General features: G+C 41.1%; 1 protein-coding gene across 1 annotated transcript in view; it reads left to right on the top strand.

The window, feature by feature from the left end:
- Positions 1-22,644, top strand: part of LOC135757736 (cadherin-22) — a 207,128-nt gene that overhangs the window by 160,351 nt on the left and 24,133 nt on the right. Inside the window, exons 9-10 of the mRNA XM_065272413.2 lie at positions 591-712; positions 13,314-13,431. Coding sequence (XP_065128485.1) covers positions 591-712; positions 13,314-13,431 — 240 coding nt within the window. The remainder of the gene's footprint in view (positions 1-590; positions 713-13,313; positions 13,432-22,644) is intronic.

Here is a 22,644-nt window from a genome sequence, read left to right on the forward strand (position 1 = left end):
TCTCAAATATGGGTAGGTTTCTTCAAAAACACAAAATTTTGAGCAAAAAGCTGAGATAATTCCAGGAGTTTTGATAGAAATCAGATGCAAAAGTTAGATGGACATACAGTTGTTTTTCCTAGGGCGATACTTTCGGGTTTTATAAGTTGCGCCTGGTGGATAATTGCGGTATTGGGGATTGACGAAATAACTCGTCAATGGCGGGGAAAGAGTTAACACATTATAATAAAATATCTATATGGTATTTAGTGCTAAAACTTCACATATTATGTACTCTGGGAAACGAAAGATTTATTTTAAATCTTAAAAAAATTATTGTGAAACGTCCTCTTTAAAATCCAAATTAGTCCCTTATACTTTCCCAGCATACAACGTCTACTCCGGTTACATCTATGGAAGACCCAATCCTTTGAATTTTAATAGACATAACGTAAACAAGATTTTTACTGTTAATACTATAGTACAGCTTGGAAATGACCACTCCATAACCACTTATACTGTAGAGTTTATTCACAAACAGAATTTATGCAAATATATGCATTTCTCAAATCCTGTATGAAGGATGCTAACTTTTGAATATCTTTTCACAGATAACCAGTCCATGTCGTCTCAGACCGCCGTAAGCATCCGAATACTGGACGTAAACGACAACCCTCCCGAGCTGGCGACTCCTTACGAGGCGTCGATCTGCGAGGATGTCAAACCTGGTCAGGTGAGATAGTCTCTATGTTTTGCCCGCATCAATCTAATCAGAAACCCCAGCCTCTCATTGATATGATCACATCTGCGTTTTTCTCAAAGACGTTGCACGTATGCAGACGATTGCTGTCAATTTCTACAGTGTCTCTGTGATAATATCTCAGGTCAGAAGACAGTCGTTCCCAATTGCTTTCTGCGTTGATAAAGCCGTCAAGTTGCGATAGGAACCTGGGAGGGAAAAATAGCATTTCCATAGAAAGCATTTGTACTGTGATGGTCAGTGGCGTGTTTACCCACCACGCAAACCACGCAATTGCTTGGGGCCCCACGGGCTTGGGGGGCCCCCTACTGTCCACAAGCGGTTAACTTATTTAATGATTTTTTATTTAATGATTGCAGAGTTATAAAAAGTCTGCGTGGTAAGCATTCCGCTTTTTTCTTATTTTTTTTTTAAGATCACACACTGAAGTTGCAGTACTGTATTAATTACATCATTTTAAATACATCCTATAAGGAATTTGCCAGCAAAGGATATATCTGAGATAGGCTTAAAAATATATTTCTGTACAAAAGGGAGGCCTTTTGGAAAAAGTTTGGAAACCACTGCGGTAAAACCAAGACCTTTATGTTTTTGACAGATAATGATTCTTTATTCTTTTGAATAAGACAATGGGCACTATTTGTATTTTTAAACCAAGAATTTTTTTCTTAATGTTGGGGCATGGGGGGCCCCAGGTCCTTGGACTTTGCTTAGGGCCCCCAAAATGGTAAACACGCCACTGGTGATGGTGGTCCTCTCAGACAGCTGGGCTTGCATGAATGTATAACAATTTCACGGCGTTTGTGAGACATCAGGTGTTTGTCATGATGAAGTGTTGCATTGTGGGAATGCTACACTCATTGTGCCCTTTGTGATTTAGTTTGACAGCGGTTTATGACACTTAACAGGATTTGTTTTTCTAAAGCTCAATATTTTGCCTGATCTTGCTGGGGTGATGTGGTTTGGTTTGGTTTGGCTCAACTTCTCGATCTCTCATTACTCTGTGTCCTGAAAACCGGATGGTCTGATAGATGCTACTGACCTCTTACACCTCCAAACCTGGAGGTCACAGCAGAACAATCAGTATGTGTCAGATTTAGTACACAGCCAATCGCTTTACCTTTTTTTGGTCAAAATACTTTCATTATTGCCGTGCTCCCGCTTTGGACCTTGTTCAATTGGAAGGAACGATACGCCAAATATTTTGTCCCAAAGGCAATTTATAAACTCACCAGTCACCAAAAAGTCAATGATGAGTCGGTGTTGCAGCAAACTTACTTTGTAGAGACTTGTTTCACTGCTTCACTTTTGTTTAGTCGTGGAATGAAAGTAAACAGAAAGTTATTTGAAACAATAGTTTACCTAGAAAATACAAATTCAAGGTGAGTTAATGTTTTCTGTATTATTTAAAAATCCACCTTTTGTTTTCTGTTGAATAAAGGGAATAAAGGCTGAGCCTACTGGGCTCCAAAACCACAAAATAACACAATAAATATGACTCTTAGTAGTCATAATGTGTCTCATAATGTAAAATACAAAGAGAATAGAAACAATAAACCAGGAAAATAATTACATTCAGAATCAAATACAATGCATTAATGTGTGCTTGATGAAGTGTTTGTTAAAAAAATTAATAACAGCAACAACACATACAATACAATAGACAGACGTTACATAATGCACTAGCAGGTACTTCTGTCTTGAATCAACTGATTTTGGCAATGGACTGAATCACATTGATTTATTACAAAGAGATCGGCTCATCACTTTGTCATTAGCACGGCACGTTTGCTTTTCGGCTTTAATGGCATTAGTCACGTTGAGAGCCGATTACAGAAGCATTAAAAAAGTATGCATATGAACAAATGCGTTTTTATGAATCAGTGTAATGCTAGAAAAATGTCTCGGTCTTATTTCTTATAAAAGATACATACTTGCCGTGAAATAATCTGATGATGCAAAATATCATGATGTTCTTAAAAACAGGATTCATTTTCTTTAAGCAAAATGTCTCATAAAAGTTGCATCAGGAAAAAAAAAGTTTGCATCAGGACCCAATATATTCACGACAGTTAATTTTTTCTTTTCTTCTCATTAGGCAGAATAGAAATACAGTCTTTTTTAAGGTGTCTGAGAGATTTTTTCAAATCTGTGCTTATCTGACCCACTGTGATTGAAGATTTTCTTTGCCTCATTTAAAGGGACCAGAAACATACAGGAAAACAAACAATTTGTTTTCTCTTGAAAATGTCATGAAAATTGGTTGCAGTCCATCTGGCGGGACTCCGGCATCACAAAAGAGACGCTGAACAAACTTTGTTCATATAATTTTTATATTATTTTGAATTCATGGAGGTTTTATTTGATAAAAAAAATAAAAAAAAAATTCTTTCTAAAAGGATAGCTTCAAGCTTTTCAGGTATGACCATGGCTTTTTATTAATAGACAGGATGGGGGGCATCAAAGGCTCCAGACAGTTTTTTGAGACAGTTCAAGCATTTTTCAATTACTCATGCATGTTTCCTTCCAATTGTTATTTTATGTTAAAACCACAAGACTTGTAGATCTTAAGCACACAAGTATACAGTGGTGGATTTAAGCATGGGTGACATGGGCAGCTTTCAATGATGGCATTTTGGGGGTTGGTGGCATAACGTGGCATCCGTGACCAAAACGGAATGCGACCGAGCTTTTTTTTTTACAACACATGCATCAATCGTTTTATTTCACCATGCACTCAGTTATTTTTACCAGTGGGTCTACGCAGCCCTGCATGAAGTCCAACACATTTAAGACATCTTACTCAGAACCCCAACAATGTGTGGATCATTAGACATTGCAGAGATGAGATATAGAGAGCGGGGGAACCTATAGATTAATACCAAAACATTATAGATGAGAATAAAGGTCTTAGCCATGACACTCATCTCATTACAATATGCTACTGTAACTGGATAACACTGCATATAACTTTTATATATAGGGGTGCGCGGGGCAAAAACTAACGCAGGGTTAGTTGTAACACAGACCGTTTACATTGTTGCACAGGGTTGAGCGATTTGTTTTTCTCATATTGTTTTCACGCTGCCTAAAGACGGTCTCCAGCAAATTTATGGAAAGGTATCATGTTTTTCCATAGAGTTAATGATGAACGAGTGTTTTGGTGGCATGAAAGTACATTTAAATGATTGTTGGCTGCCAACCAACAAAATATGTCAAAATGTTTTTTTGTTCATATCTTTAATATTGATTGAATAAGGTCATGTCAAAGATTAAAATAACCATGCTAAAGTCTCAAAATCAAATTCTGCGATTTTAGGCATTAATTTCATTATCTCAGAATTTGATTTTGAGACTTTAGCATGGTTTTTACAGTCTGGGTCACGCACGCACGCACGCACGCACGCACACACACACACACACATATATATATATATATTTTTTTTTAATCATAATTGTGCTGCTTTTCTCACATATTTAGACATTTGTATCCATTTATATTGAACTATTGTTAGAAAAGGGCTGGAAGAATGAATAAAGTGCGGATACCTGTCCATTATTGATAGATAAATAAACAATATCCACTTCAAGTATATAGACAAAATAGTATTGAAATATTTACCAGCATAATTAACACAAACTTAATTTTTTGCGAGTGTTACAACTAACCCCCACCTGTTACAATGAACCCCACCTATGGGTTAAGTTGTAACGTTTGCACTTCTGTCACATTTGGGGTAATTGTCCAAAAATGGCAATAATAGAAACAAACTTTCAATGTTAATTTGTAGCAGGGATGTGTGTGTTGCTTGTGTAAAAATATAATTAATCAAACTCAAATATTTTTTTAATGATTGAGCCAAAACCAAAAAGCATTAGGTTGTGTCCCGCTCTCCCCTATAGTGTAAAAACATCATGCATGTTACCTGCAACAAATCAATCACAACATAACTATTGTATATACTTCAAATGTGGTCACCATAGGGCACTACATTGTGTTAATTTGGCCCTGGTTATGACAAAATGAGTATTTACTCATCAAATGTATTTTATTTGTTAATTTAGATTCATTGTTTGATTTTTATTGAATTATTTAATTTCAAGAACTACAAACAAGTGTTCCTCCTGTAGCATCCAATGAATGCCAGTGAATGCAGCCAGCAACATCAGGGTAATGGGATAAAAACATATAGTATGGAATCTTTGTTTCACATTTTCTCACAGCTGCATAAATAAAATAAAATCAAAAACTATATGTAACAGTAGCGTGAAAGAAAGTTGCCATAAAAGATGCCATTAGATCAGAAGAACTATCTGAAAGCACATACTGCCTATTGCTTTTTAGTCGAAACACAAAGCATCATGGGTGGCGGAAGTCTAACACTTCCAACAACTCACCATTCCTACTGTGAAGAGGCGTGCGTGTAGCTCCATGCCAGAGATCTGCTTTTCATCTAGGCATCTTGTTAAATTAAAGAAAGAATGGGAGGTACTGAAGGAGAACCTGCCTGTGAAACAGCTTGGGAAAGTGTTTATCTTTCAGCAGGACAAATTCAAACCGAAAGCCCTAAAGTACCTGCTGTTTCTGAAGTGCATTTAAGGTGAAAAATAATGCTTCTGCCTCTCCCAAATAAAGGCATAACGTAATAAATTTCTCTCATTAAACGCAATACTGTTCGGATGCCCCCCGCGGTAGCCGTACAGCACCGGCTTTTCTAATAGCTTTACGATAACTCGTAACATCTTTAGGTGATTTGTAGCGCGTCACCCCCGGCTCCCCGTTGCGGTGTGTCTTGACTAAATTGGCTTAGTTGAGCGAGACACGATCACGGAGGGCAAGAAGACTTTGCTGTTTGTACATTAATACAAGCACAAACATTGGCCACATGCTTGCTCTGTGATTAATCACTGTGGTTATTGCGTTGGAAAGCAGGCCTGTGGAGAAACGCACAATTACAATCATTCATCTCTCACCTGGGATTGACGCCTTGCAGTCCACGGCCAAACCTCCTGCTCTTTGGTGCATGTAAGCGACGTCTCGCGGTTCCTTCAGCAGTGATGTGGCCAATTCGAATGAGATATCATCACATACTGGATGCCGTTTAAAGTACATCACCACGGTTTGTGCATGCAGATATTTGGGAGAGGGAACCAGAGAATCAACAAATTTAACAAGTTGTTTTTCATTTACTGTATAACTTACAAATAATTCACAATTATCATACATGGCCAAACAGATTTTTGTTAACATAAATCATATTGGCAACAGCAGGTTGCTTCAGCACTTCCAGAAAAAAAATATAAGTATATTTATTGAATTATTCATCACTTATTGTGGTTTGTGTGAAACTGACATCATAACAAAAATGCTACAATATTGCCCAATCACTACTTATATATGGGTCATTCTACAGAAATGTCAATTTTTCTGTCTCTAGCCTTTACAGAAATATTACACTTTAAAAACACTTTAGGGTTACAATTTTTATATTTTAAAATGAAACAATATTTTATTTGAACAATTACATCTTCTTGAGCCATCAATGTAGCAATATTTGATTTTTATTAATTAATTCATTAGAATTCCAAGCACCACAGAAGTGCTCGTCCTCACATTCATGTACAGAGGGAAAATGATTTATTTTGAGATTAAAAACAGCGTTTTCTTCCATTTAAAATACAATAATGTGTCCATAAACTTCTTTCAATTTCCTGGAGATCTATGAAGAGACGCCCATATACAGTAAGTCCACTGTCTCTTTTCAGTTATCAGAAATCTTCTCATTCATCTCATGATTTCATATGAAGCTTTTAGTTTAAGTCACTGGTATGACCTCCTTTATTGTTTGGGAATTGCAAAAAACTAGAATATAAATGGATTAAACTAGTTAATTTAGTGAATTTACAATGATTGACAACATTTGGTTCGATACTTTGCAGCAGAAATTTTTGTAAAATGCAGTTTGCATGAAAATTGTCACTGGTTTACTGTCACCTTCCTTATGGGTAACACCAGTGAAGATCAGTAACACCAGTGACTGATGATTTGTTGTTTCACTGGTGTTACTCTGTTTTCTTTTCTTTCACATGAAACAAAATCTTTCACATGTGACATGATGATAATTTTTAATTCATTGAATTCTGCTACACTTAAGAATTAAGCTTTAACACTTTTATAAATACATTTTAATATTGCTAAAGAAGTAAGGTAACACCAGTGACAAAAAAAAGGTCTATGCAGTCTTGAAGTACATGCACACAAAATTTTTTAAAAAATCATTAAGCTTTCATTTATGTGTACCTATAAAGTCAAAGAGTAATCTAATAATGTGGTCTAAGTTTAAATGTTAGAAAAAGAAATACATTTGAAGACATCTTGCCATGCCAAAAGTGGACGTTTTTTGTAGAATGACCCATATGCATCTCTTACGAATCAGAATTTAGTCACAACATTTGAGATTATTTTATGCTCTAACGCCAGCACATTTATGCAGCTTTGTTGATGCGCGACACTACAGTAGCTTCGGCTTTCACTGCACTAGCGCTCGCTAGCATCCCCACCGTGTTTTTGATGGAAGAAGAGTGAAATCAGATTAGCTTAAGCCGCTAAATCATAGCATTTGATCCCATTTGAAGGATGACAACACAGCATATTTGTTTGTGTTTGAAAGGTGAATAAATCAGACAGAATGAAAAAGAAAGGCTGAGGAAAAACACGGCTTAGGCGATCGCTCATAAGCGGCTTTGCTGGGCTCGACTCCCCCTACAGTGATTCGGAAACCCTTATGAAAAGTAACCATGGTTTTACTACAGAAAAAAACGTGGTTACTGTAATAAAACCATAGTAACCACAAAATAATCATGGTTTTGATAACCAAGGTTTTTCAGTTAGACCATGGTTAGTGCACTACTTTTTACCCCTATGCAAATGAACTAAGGGTGAAAAAGAAAGAGTTACAAGTGAACATAATTGTAAAAACAATATGTGTTTAATAAAAAAAGTAGCATGTTTTGTACTCGAATACTGTAGTATTTTCATGTTAACTTGAAAGCGTAGTTTTATAATCCCAGTAGTGTCCTGAAAACATTTGTAAGTGCATGCTGTATTTCTGTTCTGAAATAATTATATTTTAGTTTCACTAACAAAAGTACCAGGGTACATACATGGTTTTAAACATCACGTCAATGAATGACAGTATCGTGATATACTGATTGATATATATCTCATAGAAGAGTAAATTCATCCAGAAAAAACAAAGATTAAAAACAGAATTAACAGGGAGACATTTCTCTGAAGTTTACATTTTGGACTTTCCTATTAGATCTCGGATTTCCAGTCTTTCTTATGAATGTGCCATCATCTGAATGCCTGACCCTTGTTTGGTCCACATGTGAAGCGTGTGACATTCAATTCATAACCCGGTGGTATTTGAATTGATTGGATATAAAGAGACGGGTATCATATCGTTCTGCATGTGCTGGAAAGGCTGCGTGGAGAGACAAATACGAAGAAGGGCCTGAGGACGCCACGTCTGTCAGCTCAGAGCAAGACGTCAAACGGCTCGAGTGGCTTCACGTGACAGATCACGCGGGTCTCGCCCTCCCATGGGACTATCCCGGGCAGATGACAAATGTTCAGGGTAGTACACACACAATGCAGTGTATACAGCCAGACTTGACTCAAAAATAAACATCATTTTGTGGACAAATTATAGCAAAATAAAATAAACTACAGCAACACAATATCCAAGCTCCTAGTGATTTGTAAACCTCATATAAACTACAAATAATGTGTTTGTCTTCGCTCTTTTGTATAGGCATCTCCAATGCCCCTGAACAGTGCATGTTAGTATCTTCGCTGATTTTAGTTTGTTACACTTACAAGAATTTATACCACAATTCACACAAATGTAAAGTTACGAAATTAAAACTATTTTTCTTTCAACTACATGCTTCGTTCTGGAGGTCGACCTCCTCCTCCGCTGTGTGAGGGAAGCAAGCTCTCGGAGAAGACCTTTGGTCCTGAAAGGCTCTGGAGAACGTGAAGAAGACTTTTGGGAGACTCTTCACATCTCACTTTTCAAGACTGCCGCAGTTTAACGGGTCACGAGGGGGCTGTTGGGTAGAAATCTAATTAGATGATTTTGCTTAGGGGAACTGTGTTTGCCACTCAATAACCTCCTACACAATACAGCTTCTCATTCTCACATTCACATTGTTTTCCTCTCTCTGTCTCAGAAGTCCCTTTTTATTCTCTGTTTAACCTTCTCACCTCCCCCGTTCCCCTCGAAACCCCCTTAGGCATTAATTTGCCCAAAATAGGAAAAGTCACGTGACCTTTTTGTTTTTGTCCTTGGTGTTCCAGTTAACGTTTTCTAGCTAAATGACATCCAATGCTTTCATTTACTATTATCTATTACATGCAGCTTTCATTAACCTTCATTTTTACTAACCAAACAAGATCTTGTCAGGCGAAATTGCCACAAAATAAGTATGCGTATGGTGTTCTGAAATATTTCCAGGATATTTGAAATATTGCGGTTTTGACTTCATGCAGCGATGAACAGATTGATCAGCGTATGAAATCAAGTACAACGAGAATGAGTTGAGAACAATGCTTATTTCCTCTTTTATAAGCTGATGGTCTGCGCAACACGTCAAATGCAAAATGTGCAAAGATTTTTTATAATCTATAAAAACATAATAGCAAGAAATGTTTCAACCTAAGGTGCACATGTTCGAAGAGAGGAAGAGGAGAAATGTGCAAAAGATGCATGTATGCAGTTATGTCACTCATTATAAGTATAATTTGCATAATATGAATAATGCATTTTTATTTTACTTATCAGAATTGTGCTAGCTAGACTGTATTCATTGCACATGTACAAGCTCTTAACAAGAACTCCTCAGTGGCCTTGTTATCATAGGAATTAATTCCTCTGCAGGTTTCTTTTGACATGTAATTGATCCATCAAAACTGTAAGAAAGTTAGATCATAAGATCTGTTTACAAACACAGAGAGCTACTGAAGGAGGTGCTCTGAGAAACAGCCAATCAGAGTAGAGCTTAACATTATTATTCATGACTCTTTCAAATAAGGTAATAATAGACAATTTCATTCTTGGAACAAATGCTAAACCATTTCTGGATATTTTTTGTACTTAATAAAGCCACAAACCTTCTATGTGGATATGAGAGACCAATTTATCAGATTATTACAATGCATTCTTTGGCACCTTTAAAGAATGTAAGAGTTAGAAAAATGTAAGCTGTAAGAAACAATTCACTAGCTACATCTCAATAAAGTGTGAAAACAAAAACAAATTTAAATTCCATAAATGGTTCTCAAATAAATACAATTCTCAAATCATGTGTTCTTGATAACCAATGTCTGGAGTGTAGTCTTTACAAAACTTATTCAGAGACCAAAAATAAAGCATTGGTTTCTCCCCATTCCTCTGTCCTGTGGTTGAATATGATAAGCTTGTGTAACACACTTGTGTGCATATTTGTGAACTTTAAATATTGAGTCCAAACCTCACTTAGATTAAAACATCTTCACTCGAGCACACGCATTATCAGTCGCAGACAGAAGAGCAGCGCTTTGAATAATGATGCTTGTATGAAGCGTGTGCCTGTGTGTGTTTGTGTGTTTGCTTTATTGTTGCTTTGGATGTAATCAAGCATAACCATTATCTGCCGTAAATACTCACAGTGTTCAAAATTATGTTTTGGGGGTCTCGTCACTTGTAAATTTATTCTAGCATGAGGATTATTTGTATTATCCTGAGTTCTGTGTTTGCCGCTGTGCTGAAAAGACCGGTGTAGACAAACATTACGGTCCAGACTGGTTAATGCTGGTTTGGTGCTGCAGTCTTCATCTCAGATCCTGTCTAATGTATTTATTTTCCGTCTAATGTGTTTATCTTCTGTCTAATGTACCCATAAGCTCTTTCCTTGAATACTTCATTAGAACTAAAGATTCTCATTTTGGGTCGCATTTAAAAAAAAAGCTGATCTCACTAAAGTTTGTAACTTTTTTCTGAGTTGGCTAATTCGTATACTGTACAAAAAATGCTGCATGCAGTTAAAACAACTTGGTTTTGCAAGTCAATTCAACTTGCTATTTTAAGTTTTGACCTGTGATAAGATGACATAAATTATAAAAACAAGTTGAAATGGTTTAAGTTATATAATTTTTTATGTAGATTTTTTTACAGTGTATTATTTTGTATGATGTGATTTTAGAAAATTATAAAGGGGCAATAAAGAAACTTATAATTAATAAAACATTTTACTAACTTAAAGGTGTAGCGGAGGATTTTCTCGAATTTTAGAAAAGAACCGCCTTCTCCACTTTTTAAAAAAATGCAATTGCGCAACACTCCTGATTGACACCTAGGAGGACCAAAAGTCTTGATGATCCACCCGGAAAAAGAAAATCTTCCGCAATACCTTTAAATGTGATGAAAGCAGATTGAACTAAAACTGTATTGACTGTAAAAAATATAGACGTAGTGTCCGTGACGTCACCATTACGTTTGTGGAAAGCTTTTTTGAAGCCAATAGTTGGCGGAGCCTGCCGCCGCCACCTTGACATTGCATCACTGCGCATCACTCGGGGATAACCAAAAATGGGTAAAGAGGCAGGACATGGGTGTAGCTGAAGTGGCTGGTTAATGAAACCACGCTCGCCTAGCTGGAGTGACAACAGTGGCTGTTTAACTGTCACTCAAGTGGCCACGCCCTTAACTCTTTCCCCGCCATTGACGAATTAACTTGTCAATTAGAAAGAAAACACTTCCCTGCCAATGATGAGTTTTTACGGCAATACATATTTCAACTATTATCCACCAGGTGGCGCTCTTACCCACCTTATAAACACTGAAGCATTCACTGAGGCCAAACATGATCATTGCTCTGAATCTGATCTCTAACAAAAGTCCTTCTCAAAAATTCAATTATTTTACCTAATTTGGTATTTTTGAAGAAACCTAATCATATTTAAGAGTTGATATAAAGAGAACAAATGAATGTAGGATGAAAGAGGGTCTGTTCTTTCATTTGATATATTGTATGTTTAATGTTTTTAAAGAACATCATTTTCTGGAAGGCATTAAACTTTTGTGAAAATCATAAAAATGCTGGAACTAGCTGGCAACATTTAAAAAAAATGCTATGCAGAAAGAGTTAATTATGCACAATTTAAGGCTTCATATAATTTAAACAGATGAGTTATTAAAACAATCACCCCCTCACAGTTGTCATGAAGGGAAGAAATTGCTCTATAGACTAAAACCAATTTTTGTATCAGGCTGTAAAGGCATTAATTTCTCCTGGAAAGTTGGGCATTTTAACATGGGGGTCTATGGGGATTGACTCTAGTGGCCAGACGATGAATTGCAGTTTCAGTCACTTCCGTGTTGGCTTCACGATAGAGATTCATCTCTTGTCAAGACAAATAATAGTAAGGTAAAATTATTTGATTGAACAAAACAATTTAAGGTAGCAAATATTTTTTACAGTGCAGGAATGAAATTGCATGAATGCATGGGGGTTTACCCACGAGTTTCGAATTGCCATGAGATTGTGTCGAAAATAAACCCCAGCAGCATATGTGTTGTAACAACATGACAGGTTTTTCATCATTGAATGAACTGTGTCTTTAAAAGCCACATTGAATGAAGTTTCTCCTCACGGGAGTCAAAGCAAACTCTGTCAAACCCTCTCCGTCCTCCAGGATTTAAAGTCAATCACATCCTCTTGCTGTGAAAGTGAAGCTTTAATCATTGTGAAGGGGAACATCAGTGTTAGCGTGGGGTCTCCTCTGTGTATAGTAGCGTGACTTAAACACATTTGTCCTTGCTTTCACATTGAGTCTTTATTTTCCAGTCGGTCTCTTAATACGAGTGTTCCTCCCTCTCTTTAGGGTTTGTGAAAGGAATTTTAATTGACTTCTTCTCTTGACTAATTACAATTTTGGATTTTCTATCACCTCCCTAAAAATGGGTGTAAATGCAGTGCGAGTCTTCTGATGACCGTGTAATGAGAAAAGAGCAACGGGGAACTTGGGAAGTTTTGCAGGTTTGCCTGAAGTGCCGCCTGCTCGCATTTTTCGATGTCCTACTAAACGCATCCATCTGTTGTCTGGCAAAACTCACTGCTGCTGTTAACTGGACCCAGTATCAGATGTCCTTCACAAACGTCCATTTCACCATTACACACTTGTTTATTTTGGCAGAAACTTTGTTTCCTCAAATTGATGTACATTACATTGAATGTGGGGATTTTTACATTTACTGCTGAAGATCTAGAGAAAATTCATTCTGAATTTTGCCACCATGATTTTAGGTATTGTGGGTTGTCAGGGTGTTGCTATACAGTTGCTAGGGTGTTCTGAATATTGATTGTCGATGTCTTTGAACAAATAAGATCACAAACCTCACGATTTGAGGTGTCATTTATGTTACAGGATGAGTTGCATGCTACATTTTGACAATTAGAGAATGAACAATATTAACAATGACACTTGGCAACTCAATGAAATGTTCTTGTTTTCTATGTTTTTCTTTAGCTCATTCACACTATCAGTGTTGTGGACAGGGATGAGCCGCAGTCTGGACATCGATTTTATTTCACGCTGGCACCGGAGGCTTCCAACAACCGGCATTTTAGCCTGTGGGACATCAAAGGTGAGATGAAAACTTGATTTAGGATTAGATGTCAGGTGTGCTTTTCAGTGTAAGGACCGTTTACTCGACATGTGCATTATGTTCAAGATATCAAGATGTTTGTCATCATCTCAATCACATATTGAACACTCATTTTTGTTTGGATCAAAACAATACAAAAGATTTTTATTTGAAGAATGAATGTTTCATGAGGTTGGTTGGCAGAAAGCCAAAGGTGTAGACGTGTAGACAAAGGCTGGCAATTTGAAGAAGCTCGGATATAAAATAGTATAACATTTAACCCACTACAATCAGAAGGTAAAAGTTTATGAATCTTTTTTATAAAATTGGGTTTTCATAGCTCTTTGCTGTTAATCTAAATCTATTTAAAGAATACAAATGAGACACGACAAAAAATGACTACAGCTGTTTGAAGTTGATCGAGTCAGCAAGTCAATTTTGATCAAAATCAAGTTAAAGATTTTTTTCACTCTAAAACTAAAATATTTATCATAGACAAGGTCAAAAACAATACCTATAGGAAAATTAAATGTTAAAACGTTTTTTCTTTCTTTTATTGTTTGATTGACATTGACACACACAAAGCTTTAAGATCTACTGTAATGCAAGGATCTAATATAATCTTACACATCAGATATTTTCACCCAACAGTAAACCAAACATTTACTTAAGACATAACAGATTATATCTGCATGAATTCTTGTCAAAACAGATATTTTTAAATTCTGTGTAATTCTGTGTTGATGTCTATATATGGGGATCGCACGTCTGCACGCTTCGGATCTGTCATTCATCGCGAGGAAGATCGTTTTCATGTCTTATCTCTCTTAATAACTCTTTTAACATCAAGCAAGTTCTGCACTTTATTTCTTAATACCTGCATGTTTTAAAACCAAAACACAGATGCGCATGTGAATGGAGACAAGGCCAAAGCCATGATTTTTCAAATACCAAGGACACCCTTCCCCAAAAAAGACACTTGACAACACATCAATTATCAGTGCAGATTAGCTAGCCACTGGATTTCAGCATTTCAGTTGGATATAGGTTTGAATCTCATATTGTTGGCTATTTCCTGCACAACCATTAACTTTTTCACCTTCCCTCCTCTTTGTCTGCTCATCTTCTGCTGGCTTTCCAAATGATAATTAAGTTTGTTGCAGCCTTTTCATTTTCAGTCATTTGAATAAAAATCACAGGAAGAAATTATCATAGCATCTACTTTATTTAAAACAATGGATTTGTGGTTTTTTTTAAAGTTTATTGAGGTTTGAAGTTTAATTGAAGTTTATGTGAGATGTGCGAGACTGCGTTGCGTTCTGTAATTTAGGAAACACTCGGCTATTAGCCGACTACTTTCGTTTAGAGATGGCAGCGGTATCTGGAAGTACATGTGTCACGTGACGGTCCGTAGATGCAAGGATAATTGTCTCGTCGGCTATTTTTACATCAAAATGAAATGAAACTTCAAGAAAAAACTACAGAGGACATGACCTCGGTCTCCTCAATGTAGCTACGGCCATGGATGGAGACGCACCTTTGTATTAGATTAAGCATTTAGGCTGATAAACCTCTCAGAAAACATACAAATAAAGATCATTTTAGATGTTTAAGGACTATTTAGAGCATTGAGTTCGCTAAAGGAGGACTTCATATTTTTATTAATTTTTTTTTTTTTTTGCCTGTAGCTCAAAATTAGACTGTGAGCATTCCAACTCAATTTGCATCACAAATATAAAATATAAACAAATATAAAAAATATGATTTCTTATATCATTACACTCTTAAATTAAAGGGGCTATACGATGCAATCAAGAACTTTTAACATTCAAATAATCTTTTAATTTCGCAAAAGGTTTTTAGTGAGAGAAATGTTCCTAATAGCCTGCTTCCATACTATATAGTTGGTGAAAATCTGTAGGCGAAACGCGTCTTCACATTGACTTAACATTGAAATCACTACTGCTTAACGCCTCTACCGCGGCTAGTGTAAATGCAGCATAAGAAGAAGGAGAGGTGTCGTCTTATTCAAAAATGTTGGAAAGCGGTGATCCGGCTCAATTGAAAGGTCAATTTCAACATGCAGATGTCGTACATCCGATTTTCATTCACACTTTTCACATTCATATTCGCAGTATGATGCAGGGTAATTGGTTTTTTTTGGAAACCAAAACTGGTTCTTCTATGACATCACTGTGAGGATCTTTACTTTTAGTGTGAATTGGGCTGTGTTTGCAGGACTGACTCTGTATTAGAGTAACACTGTATCTGTCTCTGTTAGCTTATCAGCAGACATTTCACCTTCAACCCGCATGTGTTATAATGACCACAGCTCAGCTGTGTGTGTGAGAAATCAATAAGAGTCAAAGCGTCTTTCTCTTAATCTTCTCTATCTGGAGACTTCTAGATTGACATAAGGTGAGAGAGACATCAGGTGTGCTTGTTGAGTCTGTAGCTGTTAAAAAGTACTTTCCCACTAGCTTTAAGCTAACTTCTTGTATTTTTTTCTGCGAGTTTCTCGTGTGATGAATAATCAGATTACAGACCCTGCGGGTTGTTGTCGCTTACCAGCGGTCTCTCGACAGGGAGTGTTTGACTGTCTGTGACCCACGTGGCGTGTCAGAAAGTTTGCATTTGTCTGCTCCTCTGAAAAGACCAATATGAGCAGGAAAGCGCTTTAGCGTTGACAAACGTTATCTTTCATGAGCGTTCCCGAGAGGTACGGCACGTTGTCACTTTATGACATCACCTTCTGTTGCAGCATCTGCTGTTTGTGTGCGGAAGGAGAATACGGACTATTTCATATTTCCGTCCAATTCATATTCAAGGCTGCTTTTGTTTTGTATTGGGAATTCTTTTATGAAGTTTCTGTTGTGATTGTTTGGACTTTTAGACTGATCATTGGAAGAGGCCATGAATACAAAATACAAAATGTACGTGTCTGTGCTAGCGTAAATTCATAAACGTTGACAAATTACACTTTTTATAAGATTTATAGCATTTATATCAATGACAATGTTTGTTTGTATGGGTGGATAAAGGTTTCTATCAAATAAAATAAAGAATCTGAGTAGTAATATGAATCAGATTTTTGAGTTTTTCATGTGCCCCTGTTGTATTTACTAATCCTAAATATAACATAATGTATGATTTATCAAACACCACAACTTTGATGTTCCTGATTTATGTATTTAAGATTTGTCTTTCCTTACTTTTTAATAAGAAGTACATCATCCCAGGGAAGACAATTGTATGCATGAGATTGTTGACATTGATTGAATACATTTCACGTAGTTTGCATAATGTAGAAATCCATTATTTCTTCCTGATTTAATGGTGTAGATGTTTTGTTTTTTGGGTGTCTGAGCGGGCCAGTGTTACTCCGGGTCTCTTTAGAGATGTGTGTGAGCTGATGTGATGCTTGAGTAAATGAAAACTGATGTGACAGGATGGAAATGTCAGAGGAGGGAAGCGGGGAAATGTCAACTAAGCACGCAAAGGGCCATGAAAACACAAACATACAGACACGCCTGAGCACACACATGCACACACACACACACACACACACACACACACACACACACACACACACACACACACACACACACGCACACACACACACACACACACACACACACGCACACGCACACGCACACGCACACACACATAGGTTGAAGAACCATACACAACGCAAACGTCCACACGAAGGATTATGTGAGGTTTAAACCTGGGCAACTGTACACTTAAAGAGACATGAACTTATTTTTAAAAGTCTTGTTTTGGGTTTACTGGTTACCATATGTAAAGTGCATTGTTAGTGAGGCTGTCACCAACTACTCCTATAGTAACCAGAAAACCCGAAAGTTTTAAATAAATAACTCCACTCAACATTGAAGAAATTTAGTCTTATACATTTGGTTGTCAGTTCACCTTTTAATGTATAATCCTGTTCCCTTTCAATACGGTTCACTTCGCATTGCGTCAGTTTGCTGACGCTATGGGGGGAAACTCCTGTTTACTCCGTGATTGAAGCCTATTGGTTAACGTCTGTAGAAAATACAGACCAATGACATTTGAGCCCGCGCGGGGGCGTGGCACACGTCCCTATATAAGCCGGTGAAATACGTCAAGAGCTCATTACTTTTCTCCTTCAGCGCGAACCTTCTCGCTGCTCCGAAGAAGAAGCCCTTACTCGCCGTCGATCCAAGCACTGCAGCGGACTACAACACACCAGCGTGTTCCCCTGCCGCTTTCCGGTGAGACTAAAAAGAGTTATCTAAAAGAGCAGAAGCGCGTTGAGATAATGTCGCTTCGGCATTGCGGCTCCTGCCGAGCCCCTTTGCCTGTGGAGGATTTCCACAAGGAGTGCGTCATCTGTCTGGGTCCTGCCCACGCCGAGGCCGTACTCGCTGAGGCGGGCTGCGCCCACTGCGAGCTCCTTCCTATCGCGGTGCTGCGCTCCCGCCTCGAGATCTTTAAACGGAAGGCTTCCCGTGCTCTCCCGCCTAAACAGCAGCGGAGCCGTGTAGCTGGAAGACGCCCTGAGACCGAGTCCACGCCGGCTCATCCCCCGCGTGCTCTGTCTCCCCGCCGTCACCCTGTCACCTTCGCCCATGAGGACCTACGCCCCCTGCCGAGTGCTAGCGGCATGGTTTCCTTTGGGTCCGGTGACAACTTGGAAGTGATGTCATCCTCTGAGGAGTTAGAGGATTGGGCGGCTTCGGATGACGACGCCCACGCAGCCGCCGCTGATGAACCTACCGAGTCGCGTCCTCACGACTCTGAGCTCATCCGCATCTTGACGCAAGCTACGGCGGAGCTCAACATTAAGTGGTCGCCGCCGTCAGAGCCTCAACTCAGCCGGTTGGACGAATGGTTTCTGCAGCCCGGGCGCCGTCAATCGTCCCGCCAACGGCAGGCGCCGTTTTTCCCTGAGGTTCACCAGGAGCTCACCAAATCTTGGCGTGCTCCCCACTCCACCCGAGCTCAGAGCGCCGTCTCCCACATCCTCTCCGTAGTGGACGGCGCCGACGAACACGGCTACTCCAAGATGCCGCCGCTCGAGGAAACTGTCGCCGTCCATCTCTGCCCGTCTTCAGCCGGCGGATGGAGGGCGAAGTTGAACCACCCATCAAAGCCCTGTCGCCTGACATCGACCCTGGCGTCGAAATCCTACGCCGCCGACGGCCACGCTGCATCCGCTCTCCATACGATGGCGGTGCTGCAGGTATACCAGGCAAAACTCCTCCGTGACATGGACGAGGCAGGTCCGGACCCGTCGACCTTTCAGAACCTGCGCAGCGCGACTGATCTGGCCCTTCGCGCCACTAAAGTCGCCACTCAGGCTGTAGGAAGAGCCATGGCCAGCCTGGTTGTTCTGGAGAGACATCTGTGGCTGAACTTGACGGAGATAAAGGACACGGATCGGGTTGCCCTTCTTGACTCGCCCGTGTCACCGTCGGGGCTCTTCGGCTCCGCTGTGGAGGGGTTCACCCAGCGCTTCACTGAGGCACAGAAATCGTCGCAGGCTATGCGGCATTTTCTACCAAAACGATCTGCCTCAGCGTCTGAGACCGGCCGCCCAAAACCGCCGCCAGCTCAACGCCCTAAGCCAGCACCAGCTCAGCCCCAGCAGAGAGCTGAACCGGAGGTCAAGCGCCAGCGTCCTGCACGACCGGCTGGCCCGCCTCGACGCCGCGGTCCCCGTCCTCGGATTACGCTGGACCCGACGCCGGCGCCGCCTCCCTGAAGAGAGTCTGAGGAGGAAAAGAGGCTCTGGTCCCGCTTCGGCCGGCCCGCCCTCGAAAGTTCTGCGTGTTTCAGTCCCCTCGGGCGCTGGACACACCCTCGCTGTAACAGCGAAACAAAAATTTTTACCTTTTCACAAAAAGAGCAAATTTCACACACACACGGCTTAACGTCCATAAGCATATCGACGCTCGCCGTCAAATTTCACGTTTGGCAATCCACCCCCGGTATGCCGGGCTGGATTCTAAACGTAATCCAACACGGTTATTCACTTCAATTCGCCCGGAGACCACCCCGGTTTCGCGGCGTTCTCTACACCACTGTCCCAGACGATCGTGTACAGATCCTCAGGGAAGAGGTGCGTTCTTTATTACTAAAAGACGCGATAGAGACGGTCCCGGCGGATCAAAGCGAATCAGGCTTTTACAGTCGTTATTTTCTCGTTCCAAAGAAAGACGGCGGCCTCAGACCGATATTGGATCTACGCGTTTTGAATCGCGCTCTTGCCAAACGGCCGTTCAAAATGCTTACAGCCAGACGAATCATGGCGTTAATTCGACCGGGCGATTGGTTCATATCAGTGGATCTGAAAGACGCTTACTTTCACATTCCGATAGCGCCACGTCACAGGCCGTTCCTAAGATTCGCGTTCGACGGGACAGCATACCAGTACAAAGTCCTGCCCTTCGGATTATCTCTGGCACCACGCACATTTACCAAATGTGCGGATGCGGCTCTCGCCCCTCTCAGACAGAGCGGCATCCGCATATTGAATTACCTCGACGATTGGCTTATTCTAGCACAGTCAGAGAGGGAAATTACTGCGCACAAGACCGTTGTACTCCAGCATTTGGAGAATTTGGGGTTCAAAATCAACCTCCAGAAGAGTTTGCTCACCCCCACGCAGCGAATCGCGTTCTTAGGCACGACGCTCGACTCATTAAAGATGCGGGCATGGCTTACACAGGAACGCGCGCTCACGGTCAGACGCGAGGCGGCATCGTTCAAAGCGGGTTCACATCTCCCTCTCAAACGATTCCAAAAAATGCTGGGTCTGATGGCAGCAGCATCCCCACTAATACCGTTGGGAATGCTGTTCATGAGGCCGCTTCAGTTTTGGTTGAAAGCGAAAGTTCCGCCCCGTGCTTGGTTGTCGGGCCGCTTATTAATCAAAATCACGTACAGCTGCGTGAAAGCGCTTTCGATATGGACATCCCCTCACCTTTTCCTCTCGGGCACGGAGCTCGGCTCCGTGAGCAGGAGGAAAGTGGTGACTACGGATGCGTCTGCGACGGGTTGGGGCGCTCACTGCGACGGCGAGCTCGCCTTCGGTGCGTGGAACAACCAGTTGTCTCAGCTACATATCAACCACCTCGAGATGTGGGTGGTTATCTTGGCGCTACGACACTTTCGACCGAAACTCCAACATCAACACGTTCTAGTGCGGTCGGACAGTATGACGGTGGTTTCGTTCATAAACCACCAAGGAGGGCTGAGATCTCGCTCCCTATCCAGGCTGGCGAAACGGCTTTTCTTATGGGCTCACGCGAACGTACGTTCGTTAAAGGCGACTCACGTACCGGGTGTAGCCAATACGGGTGCAGACATTCTCTCGCGCAACGGTCCGCCGCCGGGAGAATGGAGACTGCATCCTCAGACGGTCGAGAGAATATGGACCGTCTTCGGCCGGGCGGAGATCGATCTGTTTGCATCAGACGAGAACGCGCATTGCCCGATCTTCTTCTCGAGACATCACGATGCCCTGTCGCAAGCATGGCCGGCGTGTCTTCTGTATGCTTTTCCTCCGGTGGCTCTGTTACCACAGGTCCTTCAGAGGATAAGAGAGACGAAATGCGCGATAATTCTGGTCGCCCCGTTTTGGCACAATCAACCGTGGCTCCCCGACCTATGGCAGCTGAAAACATCAGCACCATGGCCAGTACCGCTGAGGAAAGACCTCCTATCTCAGGCGAGAGGGACGATATGGCATCCACAGCCGGAGCTATGGAATCTACACGTTTGGTCTCTGAACGGCAACCATCACGCCTTTCAGGACGAGTGTTAAATACTCTAACTGAAGCTAGGGCCCCATCTACCAGGCGCCTTTACGCTCAAAAGTGGTCTATTTTTTCTGACTGGTGCACGACGAAAGACTTAAACCCAAACACCTGTGAAGTGGAGCATATTCTCTCCTTTCTGCAGGAAATGCTGGACAGCGGTCGCGCGCCCTCGACGCTTAAAGTGTATGTGGCGGCGATAAAGGCGAATCACGCCCTTATCGCCGGTCGCACCGTGGGAAAACATGATCTCATCATTAAATTCCTCAGAGGCGCTCGCAGACTAAACCCACCGCGACCTAACACGGTCCCGTCTTGGGATCTGTCCACGGTCCTGAAAGCGCTGCGCGGTCCCCCTTTCGAGCCCCTCGAACAGGCTGACCTGCGCGCTCTCTCGTTTAAAACCGCTCTCCTCCTGGCGTTGGCATCGGTTAAACGAGTGGGCGATTTACACGCGTTTTCAATTGACCCGTCGTGTCTGGAATTCGGTCCTAACGATAGCAAAGTGATCCTTAGACCGAGAGCGGGATACATTCCTAAAGTTTTGACCACGCCATTTAGAGTTCAGGTGGTTTCACTTCTCGCCCTTCCGACGGCGGACGGCGAACAAACCCCGAACACGCTCTGCCCCGTCAGAGCGTTAAGAATATACACGGACCGTTCTGCCTCATACCGCAAGTCAGATCAGCTGTTCGTAAGCTTCGCGCAACATTCCTTAGGTATGCCGCTCACTAAACAGAGGCTATCTAAATGGATCGTCGAAGCCATTGCTTTGGCTTACGCCTCCCTGAATGAACATTGTCCAGTTGGTTTAAAAGCTCACTCCACGAGGGGTATGGCTTCATCTTGGGCTTGGTCTACGGGGATTTCTATCGTTGACATTTGTAACGCGGCCGGCTGGTCCTCGCCGTCTACGTTTGTCAGATTTTATAGCCTGGATGTCCCTGCCTTACAAGCACAGGTCTTATCGGCTTAATGATTCACGCGACTGCGTTTCTGTATGCCTTCACGGTGCGTTGTTAGCTCACCGTCATGGCTACCTATTAATAATTCATGCACAGCTCGCGGCGCGCTCAGAGAACCCGCCGTCTTGTGCTCTATTGTATATGCATCATGGTGCGTTTAGAAACTTCACTGTATGCGTATTACTGTCTCATATATGGTGCTTACACTTGCGCTCGCTAGAGCTATGTATATGCTGGGTAAGGGCCACATGCAGTGTCTCTCCGGTAAGGGCACCTCAGTCCGTTGTGTATGCACGGCGGGATGGGATTACGTTCCCCCATAGCGTCAGCAAACTGACGCAATGCGAAGTGAACCGTATTGAAAGGGAACGCTTAGGTTACTCACGTAACCCCGGTTCCCTGAAATAACGGGAACGAAGCATTGCGTCGCTGGCCGTGCTACA

The sequence above is a fragment of the Paramisgurnus dabryanus genome, chromosome 7, assembly GCF_030506205.2.
Source record: "Paramisgurnus dabryanus chromosome 7, PD_genome_1.1, whole genome shotgun sequence".
NCBI lineage: Eukaryota > Metazoa > Chordata > Actinopteri > Cypriniformes > Cobitidae > Paramisgurnus > Paramisgurnus dabryanus.